The following is a 17,112-nucleotide window of genomic DNA, read 5'->3' as shown; positions in this document are numbered from 1 at the left end:
ATCTACCTTACAGATGATAAAACAAATTCAGAGATGTCGTGTATTCAAGGTTACACAAAGAAGCCAGGGCTTTTCTTGCCAGTGCATCTTGGAGATAAAAAAGGAGTTGGTAGGATTGTGTGGGAAAAGCATAGGAGAGACACAAGAAAGTACTTTATAGAATGGGGGGGGGCGGGATTTACCAGAGGTGATCATAGACGATGCCTGAACTGAAAAAGAAAACAGCTCAGGGAGACACGTGTTACTCAGCCAAGGGCAGGAAGAGTCCCCCAGCGGCCGAGCTGACACCAGCCCAGCCTCAGAGTGCCGATGACGGCCTTCCCGCTCTCCCTGTCTCACCGCTCCGTCCCTCGGGGATACGTTTACAGTCCACCGTGTGAGTGAAACGGCACATGGGAAAGTGATGGGAATGCGAGTGAAGTGAAGGCGAGAGAGGAAAGTGAGAGGCCTGGAGAATGAGAAGACGGAGAGGCAGGTGAGGTCGTATGAACGGAGGACGGAGGAGAGGCCTACGGGAGAGTGCGGCGGAGAACGCACTAATTCCATGACCTCCCCTGGCACCCCTGGCACCCCTGGCCCTCTGCTGGGCGCTGAAAACATGCTCTGGGAGAAAGCACACAATCCAATGAATTACAGTACAATATGTTAAATTCTACACTTAAGTTATGAACCAATTATAGATGACTTAGATGGAGGGGAAAAAAAGGAACACATGAGAGAGAAGCTAGTCAGAGAAAAGGGAGAGAGATTGTTCTGGAAATTACTGCGGGCCAGGGATCTACGAACTATATTCAACAGCATTCCATCACCAATTTCACAGGACGCTTTTCTCACATGCTTTCCAGATGCTGTCCAGGTTGCCAACAACCTTTCAGAAAAGCATAAATGACAAGACCCTACATGCGAATACCTCTAGCTATGTAGACACAATAGCAGCTGACATGCTTGATCACTCACCATGTATTAATGAACTTAACCTTCACAACAAGCCTCTGAGGGAGGAACATTATCGTCCCCATTTCACAGATAAGAATACTCTGAGGTCGAGGCGTACAGGCAGCATCTGAACGTAGGCAACCTGACTCAACGGAGTGTACTCTGCTGAGAATGTAAGATCATAGCAACGCTGGAAAGCAGACTACTGCAGGGTGTGGGGAGGCCAAGGCCAGGGATGGCCGGTCTGGAGGTCCATCGGGAACAGCAGGACTGCAGCAGAAGAGAGTCAGGATGTTTAGAGACAAAGCAAAACTTTTAAAAAATCACCAAAGCCTACATCTTTGGATCTCTCTCAATTATATAGCTTTGTGATGTCAATCAATCCACCATATCAGGAACCCCAGGTTCGGTTATTTCCATGGACATCCACACGGTTGAGTAGAAAGCACCAGGCCTAGCCCTCGAGTCAGGAGATCTGGGTGTGATCCTCAGGGAGCTGTTTGGCTGCATGACCTTGAACACGTCATGCACCCTCCATTACCTAGTTCTCCTCTCAGATTGGAGTCGTGTGACTCCTTTATAACATAAAACCTTGCACTTTTTAGAAAATTTAATAATTTCCAGAATTCTTACATATATACCATCACTGTTAATGAGGTGTAAAGTGGCAGCACTTTCAACAAAGAGCTATCAATCAACTACAGAGAACTTCTCTATAAACACTTACATAATGAATGGAAAAGCACCAAACTCTACAACTTCCCTTTTCAGAGCTCAGAAGGAACTCCCAGTGATGGCACATCCAGTTACACCCTGGGAGTCTCCTTCACCGCAAGCAGGAGGTCATGGAACGCAGAGAGGCACCGCCTAGGACCAGCAAATACTCATTAGCATCAACTTCGATTCACATCAGTGTGCTTCCTCCCTCCCTCCCTCCCTCCCTCCCTACGGTAAGGCTTCCTCTTAGCCTATTGCTGCTGTTACTTCAGGGAATTAAATCTCCAGCTAAGTCTGAATACCACTTCCTAATTGCCACCAACACTCACCCTGGCTAATGAATCTGCTCTTCTGAGTTATTTATTATTTAGAACTTAACAATAACAGGAAGGAAAAAAAAGTGTAAGAGAACAGAGAAACGGATGGAGTTTGAAAGGTTAGGGAGACTTAGTGACTGAGGAAGCAAGTGGGAATGTAACCTGTAGAATTCGTAAAATGAACTGCTTCACAGGGTGCAGAATCAAAAGGTTAAGCGTGGCTAAGTCTCCATGGCCTCAGAGAGGAAATAAATTAATCATGCAGAAAGATGTTTTTGGGCTTGGATCGCGGGATCATTGTGTCAACCAACCACTAACAGACAGCTCAATGGGGAGCCCTGGTTCCCTGTTTCTCCTCTAAGCCAGTGGCTTTCGGCCTGCCTCCAACTTCAGTACGAACCCTCTATCACATCTCTAACTACAAGCAGAGATTGGGGGTGGGGAAGGAGAATGGGAATCATCCCCTTTCTGACATACAGCTAATACTCCCACGTCCAGAATTGCAAATTTTAATAATTTAGAAATCTACCCCACTGTCATTAAAAATCCCCACTGCCTGAAAAACCTCCCCATTTCATGAACTGTTTAATTACAATGGAGCTGAAGTACCAGGCCCAGGTTTAAAGCCCTGAATCCGACATATGGAACACGAAGAACAGTAATCAGATTAAGCAACTAATCAGGGTGACCCACATGAGCTGTGAAAGCAACCTTCCCCTCTAGGTCAGGCCGGTGTGCAGAGGACCATTCTGCTGCTTCTCCCTTTTACATCTTATAAATTTTAACCACTTCTTCAGTCACGACTTCAAGGACACTTTGACAAAAGACAACACCTCCCGATGAACTGCTTGTTCTTACTGCATTTTGTCAAACGGGGACACTGTGCCGCACTAAGCAGTCACCCTTCTCTCTCTCTCTCCTTAACTACCTGGGACCTCTGTGAACGTCCTTCACGCTCACAGACCCTGCCCTCTTTTTCTCTCCCTTCTGCGTCTGAGGAAAACGGTGCAGAATCCATCTTCTTCACCAACCCTCCCCCACTAGCAACCACCACGCGATTATACTCATCCTACCCTTCAGTGCGTCTGCACCCAAACGCAAATGCATCATCCTACGGAGACAGGCTGCTCCATAGCACAGTGTGCCTCTTTGGCCCACGTGACTACCCCAGTGTTGACTGGCAAGAACCAAAATGAAATAAAATCCAAATGTCCTAATAGAAAACACAAGGCACAAATTAAATATTTTTTTATTGTGGTGTACTAAAATGATATCTCTTAAAGGAGAAGTAAATGTAGAAGGAACAGTCTCCAAGGCGGGCTTTATCAAAGAGGCTGATGAAGGAAGACCGAAATGTTATCTTTTTGAAGCTCCCTGGTCAAGCTTGTAAAAAGATGAACAAATAACAAATCCCTTTACAGAGGTTTTTGGGAGAAAAATAAGCAAAATCAAAAGTGAGAAAAAAAATCCAAAGCTGTTTCGTTTGGGAAAAAAGGAAGAGCGAAAATGAATCCATTTCGCGCTTGGGAGACATATTTTAATTTCCTTGCTTCTCTACGTGTCCCGGTACTGCTTCAAAGTCACTCATTTCTACTTAGGTCAGTTTGGTGGCACAGGAATCGTAAGTCAACTCGCTGTGCAAGGAAAGTTTTTTCTGTCAAAGGTGGAAGCCTCAGAAACAGAAGGAAGGGGGGAAGCCCGGGAGACTACCGGAGCACACGAAGAGGAAGCAGCCAGCTGCGGGGCCGGGGACCCGCTGCTTCTGCTCTCACCACATCTGCTGTGAGCTCTGCACAGCCTGCTGGTCTCGCCGTCACTTAACTTGCTGCACGGAGACGACGAGAACTCCTTAAGAAATACCAGTGAGGATACGATCAGACATACTCTCCTGGAGGAATCCAGGAGGAATTTTCTGGACTAATTAACAAGAAATGAATTAAGTAGGTCCATAATGCAATTACACTTACTCGAAAAGATAAGTGTACATTTAAGAACCTATGGTGCTGGGAATTAAGGATGAGAGGCAGGGGGTGGAGAGACGATCATCGGGCTACTAGGATGATCTTCGTACACGGAGGGGAAGCTGGCACACGGAGGAACGCCACCGAAACGCACGTATGGACGTGACCGACGCACCCGTTCGGCGAGTCAAGCGACGGCCCCTGTGCGCCGGACTTTGCGCATACCATAACAGATCTGTCGAGTTTTTACGCAGAGGAACCTCCTTAGGCTTCTGAAAGCTCTTCATCAATTGCATCAGCATTCAAACATAAATACTGAATTTTTTCAAAGATTTTTATTTATTTATTTATTTATTTATTTATTTATTTATTTATTTTTAGGGAGGGAAGGGAGGGAGATAGAGATAGAGAGAGAGAGAGAGAGAGAGAGAGAGAGAGAAACATCAATGTGCGGTTGCTGGGGGTTATGGCCTGCAACCCAGGAATGTACCCTTGCTGGGAATCGAACCTGGGACACTTTGGTTCCCAGCCCGTGCTCAATCCACTGAGCTACGTCAGCCAGGGCGAATTTTTTTTTTTTTTAATTAAGGAAAAAAGCAGGGTTTCTTCAAGCTTGGAAAAATCAGACTGGGAAAATTCCCAAAATGAAATAACAACTGGGTTCACAATGCTGCCTAAACTGGTACTCAGAAAAGCATGCAGTGCAACAGCGTGGTGGTTAAAGACTGGTGGTGCAAAGAAAAACTGACGCGAGTGACCCCTGTAAACTTTTCGGCAGCCCTATCCAGGTATGGAAAGCCCAATTTGGCAAGGTAACATCAAGTTAAACTTCTATTCCTGGTAAAACACTAATCATTGTTCTGGCAACATATCTAGTTCCTCTTAAACAAACTGCCTCAGCAAAACAAGTAAAAAGGATTACAAAGGAAAAGAATATGATAAATTTTTTGTAGCTCTGATACTGATTCTCCTAGGCCTACTAGGACATTTGTGGGAGCTGAACATACCAACCCCTGCTCATAACAGTAAAATAGTAATGAAGAATAACATTTTTAAAAATATCTATGGCATTAGGCCCTGGCTGGTGTGGCTCAGTGGATTGAGCACCAGCCTGCGAACTAAAGGGTCAGCGGTTTGATTCCCAGTCAGGGCACATGCCTGGGTTGCAGGCCAGGTCCCCATTACAGGGTGCAGGAGAAGCAACCATACAATGATGTTTTCTCCCTCTCTTTCTCCCTCCCTTCCCCTCTCTAAAAATATATATATAAAATCTTTTTTAAAAATAAAAAGTATCTATGGTATTAGGAATTAATTATATGTTAAATTGTGAAATATTGATATTTCAGATCCACTTAAATAGGCCAATGGAACAGGCCAGAACCTAACAAGAACTACTGTGACAATGATCTTAACTATGTGTAACGATAAACTAATGACAACAGCAGTATTTCTCAGTATGAACCTGTGTCTTTTTTTTCTCTATTATCATTATCGAAATCACAGTTCCACCAAGCATACCTTGTGGCAAGTTTTCATCTTGCAAGAGGGACAGTCAGTAAGGCTTAATGGGAGCTGTGTAAGAAGCCAAACAAAAACAGCCAATCTCTTACCTTGTTTAGCTGCTAATTTGGGAGATGTTAAAAGAAGTCCTTAACTTGTTTGTCCTATTCTGTCCAGGTAAAAGGAAAGAAGTCAACATCTCCTCTATGACCCTTCTTAACCACCACAAAAACACCGCTGTTTTGCCAGGCATCTCCCAAAGCAGGAACGTCCGCCAGGATAACAAGGGAGACAGCGGTACCTCCATCTCCCAAAAAAGGACCCAGTGGTCAAGTAAGTTTCAGAGTCCTGGCACAATAAAGGGTGGGCAGATTTCTTTCCTTCAGACTTCTCAGACAGAGCCTTTAATCCAACCAAGTTCATACATATGTCAAAATTCTTTACCACTTAGCAAAAATCTTGAAAAAGGCACAATAGATAGGAAAATAGACTGACAAAAATTCAGAAACACACAATTTTCAAAAATTATGGCATTTTGCCAAAGAGGCGGGTCAGTACAAAGGGAACGGGGTTACCAACTTTGTGATTTTAGACAAATTACCTCGTGCCTCAGTGTGCTCAACCTGCAAAATGGGGGAAAGAGTACCAACTTCCTAAAATAGCTGAGGATCAAATGACATGACAAATAAAACCCTGAACCAAGCCTGACACAGAGTAAAGACTCAATAAGTGTTAGCTGTTATTTTTGTTATCTAGTTTGCAAGGTTATTCTAAGCATAAAAATACATACAATTTATAGAACTTATGTCTGGCAAGCAGTAAGCACTCAATAAAATGTCATTAAATTGAACACACATAAAGTCCTAATCACAGTGCCCAACACAAACTGAATCCAAATTCATAGGTACAGAACTGAATGCACTATGATTAAGTATCATTAATCACATTTCCCAATATGACAACACCTCCCTAGGATGATGACAGTAAAGGTGTTTGACCCTTGCCAGCTGCCATAAAAGGAAATCAGTGGTCAAATAAGTTTCAGAACTATTGGGTTAATAACAATTAGGCAAAATTAAGTTCCTTTTCTTCAGAACTCCTTAGAGCCTTTAGTATGAATCCTGAATCCCTAAGAAGAGAATATACATTCCCCAAATGCATTTAATGAGGAAACTTTCACTGAGCAGCTCTTGGGATTGGTGTTCTCTGGAACCGAATGGAAACTACCCTGACTCAATAGAAACATGGAAACAGCACATAAAGTTCTTGAAAACCATCATGTCTGGAACAATGTCTGGTGCATCGTAGGTCTGTAACTAATTTTTGTCCTACAGATGTAAATGGGTCAATATTTTGTCACAATTCCCCTATTTGATAGTGGGGGGGTGGAATTTGGACAGCATCTCTGCTATTACTGTCCCAAGAAACACACTTGGAAAAATGCTTGTCTACAGAAACACAATCCTATTAAAGAACAAACAGAACCTCACTTAGCATTTCCACTGACATGGATTGTTCAGGATAGATGTATTAGCTACCTGAGGGCCAAAATGTCCACCTGGATAGGTTATGCTCGTCAATTTGCTGGGACCTAAGGCAGAGCCTAGCAACAGTGTTCACACCCATGCCTCTGCTTATACTCATACATCTCCCCTCAACTCTTCTTTTCTCTTCAACTAGAGGGAAAGCTGGAAAACAAGAACTGTATCTCGCATTGACTAGAAGCACGGGCAAACTGCCACAGCTCGGCTCCCATTCTCCCTTTTCCTCCTTTTTGCCTCTTCCAGAAACTACCTGTCCACCAGACCTGTAACTCACATGCGTAGTATATGACCTTTTCACTCAATTGATATCACATCTTATTTAAGAGAAGTTGAACTATTACCGTAGTTCATTTAAGACCTCTTTTAATCAATGCCATCATTCCTTCTTTTAGGGAGAAATCCCCCCCCCCCCCCGCATCCCTCCCTCCTAATAGTAAATGTGTCTTTTCCACTCCTATATTCCTCTAACTTTTATATTCCTCAAATTGAAGCCATGCCCCTAAACCAAAGGCTCCTCCTCACTCTTAAATAACAGTCTTAAGATGAAGTGGAAGGATCATACATTCCATCCAAAAGAAACGAAACAGGTATTTCAACAGAAGATAAGAAGTTACAGATCTTTATGTTTATATGTAATTGTTTTAGAAATTAACGCGCATGTAGCGAGCTTAAGGGCCTGTTCACATGCAAGTATAAATGATTAAAGTTACTTAAGAAGATTGGGCTTAAAAAGTCAGGGCTTTAAGTGTTCCTTTCAGGGACCCCTGAAGTAAAGGGTCTGCCAAAGTTTGAGGAGGGGCGATCATGGCACAGAAATCATGGGTCTCTCCGGACTCGGGTACGCAGCGGGCAGGCACCCGCCAGCCACGGCTCCAGGGGTCTCGCTCCACGCGCCTGAGCTGGCCGCACGGTCAACCTCGCCCTGGGCCTTCCCCTCGGAGGCCCCACCAGGGGTGGGGCCTGGGTATCCCCCAGGGAGCTCTGCCACGTCGCCAGGATCCACAGGGGCTGATGGGGTCCGGCAGGTACCTGGTCGTAAGGGGACTTCTCCAGCATCTGCGTGCAGAGATCCGCGCAGAGCTGGAACTTCCTGCGCCTAAAATAGCTCCAGGCCAGGAGCAGCGGTTCCATCTCCGAGCCCATGGCTGCCGAGGGCCGCTAGTGAAGGACCTGGGCTGGACCCAGGGAGGGCGGGGACGGAGGAGCGGGAGGCGTCCTGCTCTGCTTGGCAACGCGGGGCGACGGGGGCCTAGTCGGAAAGGAGCCCGCCTAGCGCCTGAGAACAGGAAGAAGAAAAACCATCGCGAACAGACCTCAGCTACGGGCTCGCCCATAAGCTACGACTTGCCAAAGTTTGGTGCAATAAAATGTGTCCTTTTAAAGGCTATGTATTTTAATAATTTCGAGAAGGCACCGCGACTAAATTAAGAGGAGGTGGTTTAGACAGCTTAGACGGGGAGGCGGGGGTCCTCCACCACCCTGGGGGCGCGGTTGCCTAGCAGCCGAACGCTCATCTTACTCCGCTAGTCCCAGAAAGGTGTTGGGAGTTGACCCTCCAAAGGGTCACTCTCCCGTTCTTCCTCCTTCGTGTATTTTTACCCCTATTGATTACCCTTCCGACTCTATAAACACCAGCATTCGATGAGCTTTTTTAATACGATCCTGTCCATTGGAACCCAAAGCCCTACCTAAACCCTAAAACTCTCCAGTCTGTTTCTCGAAGTCCTCACCAAATCTCAAAGTCTGACTTGGAGATTGCTTAGTCCAACCTATTCATTTTAGAGATGAGAAACTGAAGTAGGATGAGAAAAGAAAAATTATTTACCTAAGTCGCATGGAGTTAGGTATCCGGGCTGTAGTCTGTGGCTACAGGCTGTTAATACTGTTTGTTAATTCTATGCAGTGTAGGGATTGTCATGATAAAATATTCATCTTTACCAAACGAAATAATTTGTGTAAAAAAATTAGAAATGAGCCTTTGAAACACCATCTCCAAGGACTTGCTGTTTGTCAAATGTTTACTTGCGCAAATTTCTTTAGGCACAATTCTGACTTCCCTCTAGAGATTTATCACACAACAAGCATCTTTAATGGTTATGAAAAGAGAAGTGTGGCCAGGCTAAATCCAGGTAGACTTATTATGGAAAACTAGAAGATCTTTTCTTCTTTGCCTCCTTCCTACCACAGTGGGAGAGGCAAGATAGGAAAAATTAATACTGAATAAATTTCTGATCAGGTCTCAATCTCCTTTATAGATAAGAAATGAACAGCCAACAGCTCTTAGGAAAGACAAATCATTTGCAATTTTCTCAAACCACTAGGATGCCAAAATGCAGACATATTTCATCCAGATGTTTATACAAGTATACACGTGTTTTATAGATATCAAAATTAAACCTGCCTTTCTGAGAATGGGTTGTGAGTAGTTAGTTATCCCCGCCCCCTCCTCTACTAGCAGTCTTTCTTGAAATTTTGCATCTTGGGGTCCATTAATTATGGGGATTATGATGATTACAATTATGTTTATTGAAGTTAGTCCATTGCTTTTCTCTAGGAGCAGCTGGGAAAATGCAGTCTGCCCTAATGCAGGAGCTTATTGTTTCAGGTGTCAGGTTTTTAGGACCACACGCGCTGGCGCTTGGCAGTTGGGCTCAATATTTCACAAGGTCTTTTGGTTTTCTGTGCACTGTAAGCATATTCTGTGTAAGTGACTCCCAGTCCTGGGGGCACTGATTTAGATTTATGAGAAGTTACAAAGGTAGCACAGGGCGTTCCCTTCTACTTCTCATCCAGTTCGCCCTGTTGTTAACATCCTGCAAAGCCATGGTGCGCATGTCACAACTAGAGAACCTCCATGGCTTACTATTAACTCCACAGTTTGTTCACATTTCAGTAACTTTCTCTAATACCTTTTTTCTCTCCCACATCCCACTTTGGATACTGTATTATATTTAGTCATCATGTCTCCTTTCGCCTCCTGTGGACTGTGACAGTTTTTCAGACTTTCCTTGCTTAAGGTGACCTTGACAGTTTTTGAAGAGTGCTGGTCAAATATTTTGTAGAATGTCTGGGGAGCTTTTAAAAATAAAGATGCCAAAATTCCTTCCCTAGAGATTCTCACCTACATAGTTTGAGGTAGGACTGGTGAATCACTATTTTTTTAAAGATTTTATTTATTTATTTTTAGAGAGAGAAGGGAGGGAGAAAAAGAGAGAGAGAGAGAGAGAGAAACATCAATGTGCGGTTGCTGGGGGCTGTGGCCTGCAACCCAGGCATGTGCCCTGACTGGGAATCGAACCTGCGACACTTTGGTTTGCAGCCCGAGCTCAATCCACTGAGCTACACCAGCCAGGGCCAAATCACTATTTTTTTTAAGTTTCCCAGGTAATTCTAATGGGCAACCAAGAATGAACCACCACTGTGTTGAGTTCTAAATGGGCTTGTATATATTGAGTTATTGCCAACTTCCTAGACAGAAACAAGATTTTGGTAGATAAGGTACAACAATCTTTAAAATAAGTATGTTTTAAAATATACGACAAAATAGAGCCATTCAAAATATGCTAGGAGCATATAATTCATCTTAGCTTCTTTTGAAATGTTGTTACTTGTTTCTTTTTCAGGAAATTCAGTGGATGAGGAAAATTCTAAAATACTTAGCAAACTGCAAAATGTTAATTATATCTAAATGTAGCATAAAATGTACCTTTAAAAAGAATAAACATTTTCTTTTTAATCATGTAAATATGTTTACGTTAATTTTATGCATGTATGTTTTTTATCATTTCTGACCCATCATGCAGAAACCATTTTTTAAGCAGCATGCTACCAATGGGAAAAATAGTGGTTGTGACAGTTCCTGGTGAAGGGAGTGAACCAGCATGTCTAGGGCCACTTTCCTGCTGGAGGGAGGGAAGGAGAGCGGAACAGTGTAGCTCCTCTGCAGGGCCAGCCTCACAGTCAGAGCCAGATCCTCATTCACAGGGCCTTATCTGTCAGCCTCTAGCAACTGGGTACACCTTTAGGTCAATTCGGTTTAAAATCAAATACTGAAGATAATGTAACTTTAAATGCCAAAAGTTAAATTTTCTTTTTTTCCTTTTTTAAAATTTTATTTATTATTTTTAGAGAGAGGGGAAGGGAAGGAGAAAGAGAGGAAGAGAAACATCGTGTGTGATTGCCTTTCACATGGCCCCCACTAGGGACCTGGCCTGCAACCCAGGCATGTGCCCTGACTGGGAATCGAACTGGTGACCCTTTGGTTCGCAGCCTGTGCTCAATCCACTGAGCTACACCAGACAGGGCCAAAAGTTAAATTTTCTTAAATGTCACATTGGAATTATTCAGGTCATTTAAACTTAACACCTAAGAAAAGCAAAAGTGTAAAACGAGATATTCTCTCGGTCAACAAGTAGTTGTGCAGGCCCTTTGCACAGGACCGGTCTCCTGCCACAAGGGTATGTATACATGGGGTGGGGCAAAAGCAGTTTGACAGTTGTTTGTATGGAAAATAAAGCAATAATTAATTAATAATAATACAAGAATAAACTGTGTTTTGTGTACTCAACAATGGCAAACATACTTTTCCCCTACTCTGTATAAAGAGTATTTTGTGGAAAGAACATTGAACTTCAGTTCAGACTTACTATGTTTTCTCGGGCAAATTGGGAGTCAGTATCAGATGGTGATTAAGAAGTGGGACATGAACCCAGATTTCCTACACTCGAACCCCTTTGTCACAGGAAAGAGGACTGGGCTGAGAGGGGTCTGCCCCAGCAGGGTTTAGAACGTGTGGGTTCTTAACTTGGTGCAAGAAAGAAATCCTTGTCAGTGGGCGATTTTGAGAGTATGTGTATTAAAACTTGGGACAGGGAGACAGGAAAGGCTTAGGATAGGAGTACGATCGCAGCAGCAGGAGTGAGCTCAGGCTGGGCTCCTCACTGAGAAGTAAAAGCCTCAGTGAGGGAAGCGAGCCAGGGCAGGGCTGCTCACTGAGCAGTTAGGCAAAGGAAGGCCCTTGGAGCTGAGCGCCTAGGAGAAAGAAAGTGAAATTATGCACCTGAGGGAAGGGAGACGCTGGTGTGCTCAAATCTCAACAGAATATTCATCAGCTTCTCAGGTGTGTCCTCCAGTATGCTGATGCATTAAAATGAGAGTATAGTGGGGGTTGGGATCATTTTCTGGTTAGCTTCACCTCTGCCTTGGATTTGTCTAGCTCTTATTGGTTTTTGTTGTTGTCGTTACTGTTGTTGTTGTTTATTCCCCTGACTTGATCCGTCCTGGGGTTTGCTGACATTAGTGGCATCAACTGGGTCTCTGTTATCCATCTCCCTGACCAGGGTGGTTTAAGCTACTCGCTCCCTGCTTGGAGGAGCATAAACCATCTGCTCCTAAGCATCTTTGGTCAGGAATGATAGAGTCTTGTGATTTATTAGCTTGCTGTTAATTGCTCAGCCACTTAACTATTTTATCTTCATTTCCCTCGTTCCGCTTGTCAAGGAATTTTCCTAACTTCTTACTAACTTTTCTCACCTTGACTCTGCCATGCACAAAATATGGGGACCTTGACCAAATGGCCCTGTGCCTCGGATATGTGCTTTATCAGTCATGTGACGTGTGTTGGCTATACGCTAAGAACTTTTTGATTCCAGTTTAAAGGACAAGAAAAACAAACGGGATAGATGAAACTCATAAGAAACATTAAGTATAGGTAGCAAGTAAACAATTAACATGTACAAATTAAACATACAATAAATAGACATTTATGTGTTAAACAGATTAAAAGGATGAAAGAAACAAATGAGAGCGTTACTTGTAGATCAAAATAGATGGAACGCAAAATATACCTTAAATATTCATAAAGCATGGATCAGGTTTATTTACATCAAATTGACCACCCCTTGGTATCAGCCACTGCAGCCCACTTGTGTCATGCTTAAAACATACACCAGGGCTCCAGAGTAGGTCTAGGGTCTTGTGTACTTGCCTCTTCCTCTCTCCAACAGAGTAAGCGTGTATTAGCACCACAAACCTTCCATCTCTGAAACTTTCTGCCTACCCTCCACTCTGTTCCTTGCAACAACACCATCTGCAGGGAGGGAAAATGATGCAGAGAGACACAGGAACTTTGAACGCCCACAAGCAGCATGTCCCTTCCACCTACCTGCACCCCATGTCTTAAGCTACCCAATCTCTTTCCTCTTGCTTCTCAATATATGTTTTACATTGATTGAATGAGTGAGCTGAGCATCTTAATTGGGTTTATGAGCCTTTCAGGTCCAGGACCTCCGGGGTAGCCTGCCAGGTTGCGTAGAGGCGACCTTAGTATTTCCCCACTGCATATAAAACGGGGATGATGATGATGACTGTGATGACGATGACAATGTCAGTGACAGTTTATGGGATGGTTGTGGAGACCAAATTAATTTAATTCAAATAAGGCATAATTGCATTGTCTTCTCAAGGAGAATAGAAACACATTGGGGTAGGAACCAACCATGTATGCGACCAGGGAGCTCCTCACTTTCCTTTCAGACATTGATTTCATGCTAGAGACTGAGCACTTTGAGGTAATATCAAGGAGATTAGAGGTGGTTTTTATATTTTTTCAGTTTTTTGCAGAGGTGTTGGACAAGTATCCGTTGATGCTGATATTTATGCAAAAATGCTTTTACGTGCTACTATGAGATGCAAGAGATACAGAGTAAACAATGCATGTAGACAAATTAGTTCAACAGAACCTAGCAGGGTAAATGAGTGCAGTGCAGACACAGGATAGGGCGATGCTACCTTTGCACGGGGCGGCTGGTAAAGAGCTCTGCAGTCAGCAGCTCAGGAGAAGTTTCACAACAGCATGAAACCATGTGACCAGGAAAGAGGATGAGAAAGGAAAAAAGACGCCAAGGTGGGCTGAGGGCGAATCCTCAGGTGAGGGGAACATCATGCAGTGGGGTTCGCATATTCAGTGAAAAGCCCCCAGAGAAGTTTTACCAGGATAAAAACAACTCGACTGACTATGAGTGGAGGCAGGGAGGTCACTTTGGATACTATTCCAAGAGTCAAGGTGCAAAATGCTGGGAGGAATGGAGATGCACGGAAGTGGCTCAAACATATTAAAGAAATAGGATCAATGAGACTTGGACACAGACTGGATATGTGGAGGGCATTTGGCTAAGAAAAGAGAGAAAGCCAGGCTCGCGCCCAGGTTTCCAGGTTGTGAGTGTATGGGTAAGGGGGCCAGTCACCAAGATCAGAATGAAGGAGAAGGAATGAGTTACCAAAAAAAGAGATTAAATTCAACTGGAGTATAATGATTTTAAGTGTTTTGGGGACGGTCAGATGAAGATGTTCTGTTGGGCCCTGGCTAGTGTGGCTCAGTGGACTGAGCACAGGCTTGCGAAGCAAAGCGTCACCAGTTCGATTCCCAGTCAGGGCACATGCCTGGGTTGCAGGCCAGGTCCCTCATAGAGGACACATGAGAGGCAACCACACATTGATGTTTCTCTCCCTCTCTCCCTCCCTTCCCTTCTCTCTAAAAATAAGTAAAATCTTTTTTTTAAAAAAAAACCCTCTTATTTAAAAAAAGAAAAGATCTTCTGTTGGTAACTGGGCATAGATACATGTTAGAGGCCATAAAAAGAAGTCGGGGTAAAGATAAAATGTGATATTGTTATACGTCTTTTTCATGGACAGGACTAGATTACCTCACAAAGTCCTGGCTGGCAGGTCAGTTGGTTAGAGTGTCATCCTGATAAGGCTGTAGATTCGATCCCCTGTCAGAGCACATACAGGAAACAACCAGTGAATGCATAAATAAGTGGAACAACAAATCGATGTTTCTCTCTCTCTGCCTCTCCCTTCCTCTCTCTCTAAAAATCAATAAATAAAAAATTTTAAAGATTAACCCATGGAGAGTGTGCTCAGAAAGTTATAATCCACTCTATGAACAGAATAAGAGGTTTGGCTATTGGAAAAGCAGAGCCAAAGTTGTTATTATTTGCCAATTGCCGATAGTTGTTTTTCTAGGAAATTTTGTCATGTAAGAAAGCTCTTTTTTTTAAATATTTATTTTGTACTCTAATTGATTGGACACTGATTCAGTGATTTGGAATGCCACCTTCATGATATGCTAAATTCTAGCATAGAAAGTATATAGTTTTGGGGTTGTATATCAGAGCCATGGATAGGAAGGTCAATATTCATGATGTTTAACACAGCTTTAATTATTGTAACTCTGTGTACAAATATTCACATTTTTTTCAGGCCTTCAAACTCATGTGAATCCTTATTCTCTCTCTCTCTCTCTCTCTCTCTCTCTCTCTCTCTCTCTCTCTCTCTCACACACACACACACACACACACACACACAAACTATTTTATGCTAAAAAGTTAGTCACAATCCAATATTACTGGCTTCAAATACTTAAACAATAATTTTCCCACCCTGGTTGAAAATATCCCTGAATACTCTGCTACAGTTATAGTAAACTCCAATGCGAAAAGCACTATGAAAGCAGTGACTTCCCTGAAAATGAATAAAATGCTTCTGAATTTCTGTACATGCACCGCATTAGATTTGCCTCAAATTACTGGCCATCTGCCAGGATCCATCTTCCTCTCGTGGCTTTTCCAGTGAAGTTACCACCTGGTATTCTGGCAAAGGTCGCAAGAGAGGAGATATACAACTATTAAACACTCCCTTTTATTCTAAATTTGCTTGCTTCCATCTGAATTTCATAGGCAATTACACGCCCACCTCAGGTGAGCCATCCAGAGTGCTCTTGGAAATATTCATCATCCCTCTGACTCCTATTGTACACAACAGCCCAAACTGTTTGAAACCAAGCGCATCAGGAGAGGCTGATTACATTCAACTGCTTTTTCCATCAAGCTTCTTGCACTCTGAAAATCGGATTCTGAAGTCTGAAAATGAATTAATTTTCAACAACTGAAGCAAGCTTAGAACTCCGTTGGTATAAATTTTATTTCTGTGACCACCACGTCTGGCTGCATCTTAGGCGGATGCGGCTGAAAGTGGTAGAAAGAGTGCCTTGTGTTCTAGCCACTGGTAAGAGGTATGCAGATTCTTTGGAAATCTTTTCTTTTTTTTTTTAAGATTTTATTTATTTATTTTTAGAGAGGGAAGGAAGGGACAGAGAGAGAGAGAGAGAGAGAAACATCAATGTGCGGCTGCTGGGGGCCATGGCCTGCAACCCAGGCATGTGCCCTGACTGGGAATCGAACCTGCGATGCTTTGGTTCACAGCCCAGGCTCAATCCACTGAGTTATACCAGCCAGGGGAAATCTTTTCTTTTTAAGTAAAAATTTTTAGATAAAATAATGACATTTCTATCAAATTGAAATCTACACATCAAATGGCATAGGGAATCCTGGGAATACATATTTAAAATGCAAAATGAAAGTACTGATTTTTATAATGGCAATACACACTATACTCACACATCCCTGCCTTCTACTCTGATCTGCCACAAGGACACATACGAGTGAGGAGGGCAATGAGTAAGAAAGTATCTTTGATTTGGTGAGGGTACTGCTCTTAAAAATGTTACATTCTGGCCCTGGCTGGCGTAGCTTAGTGGATTGAGTGCGGGCTGCGAGCCAAAGCATCACAGGTTCGATTCCCAGTCAGGGTACATGCCTGGGTTGCAGGCCACGGCCCCCAGCAACCATACATTGATGTTTCTCTCTCTCTTTCTCCCTTCCTTCCCTCTCTAAAAATAAATAAATAAAATCTTTAATTAAAAAAAAATGTTACATTCTGGAATGTTCTAACACCAACACCCAAACTCCCTATCAAGTTCTAAAACTCTCACAGGTTCTAGCCCCTGGCTACCTCTCTGACCATCTCTCACCCGCTTGGACGTGGTTATTTCACTCAGGAGACACTGGCTTCTCTGCTGGTCCTTGGCCGGGCTTAGCAGGGAAGTTTTGTGCTCGGTGTTTACTGACGGCCACACTCGTGCCCTAGGTATCCACCTGCTTCCCTCTGTGACTTCTCCCACTTCATAAAGGTCCCTACTGAAATGTCACTTCATTTCAGAGGACCTCCTGCAAACCGCCCCCTTCTCATTTCCCTACCACATTTTTCTTCCTAGTACTTACTACAACGTGATATATT

General features: G+C 43.4%; 1 protein-coding gene across 3 annotated transcripts in view; it reads right to left on the bottom strand.

The window, feature by feature from the left end:
* The window catches only part of TTC8 (tetratricopeptide repeat domain 8), a 45,462-nt gene extending 37,326 nt beyond the window's left edge, over positions 1-8,136 (bottom strand). For 2 of the 3 annotated variants that reach the window (XM_045823551.1, XM_045823552.1), the window contains exon 1: positions 8,005-8,136. In XM_045823551.1, coding sequence (XP_045679507.1) covers positions 8,005-8,118 — 114 coding nt within the window. In that variant the 5' untranslated portion in view covers positions 8,119-8,136. Of the gene's footprint in view, positions 1-957; positions 1,207-1,663; positions 1,727-8,004 lie in introns of those variants that run through there. The other variant, XM_045823553.1, reaches the window with a different exon arrangement.
* Between the last annotated feature and the right edge of the window lie 8,976 nt (positions 8,137-17,112).

Source organism: Phyllostomus hastatus, unplaced genomic scaffold (genome assembly GCF_019186645.2).
Source record: "Phyllostomus hastatus isolate PE091 unplaced genomic scaffold, TTU_PhHast_1.1 phas_scaffold_501, whole genome shotgun sequence".
Classification (NCBI taxonomy): domain Eukaryota; kingdom Metazoa; phylum Chordata; class Mammalia; order Chiroptera; family Phyllostomidae; genus Phyllostomus; species Phyllostomus hastatus.
Note: the sequence above shows the minus strand (reverse complement) of the source record. Positions and strands in the feature narration are given on the sequence as shown.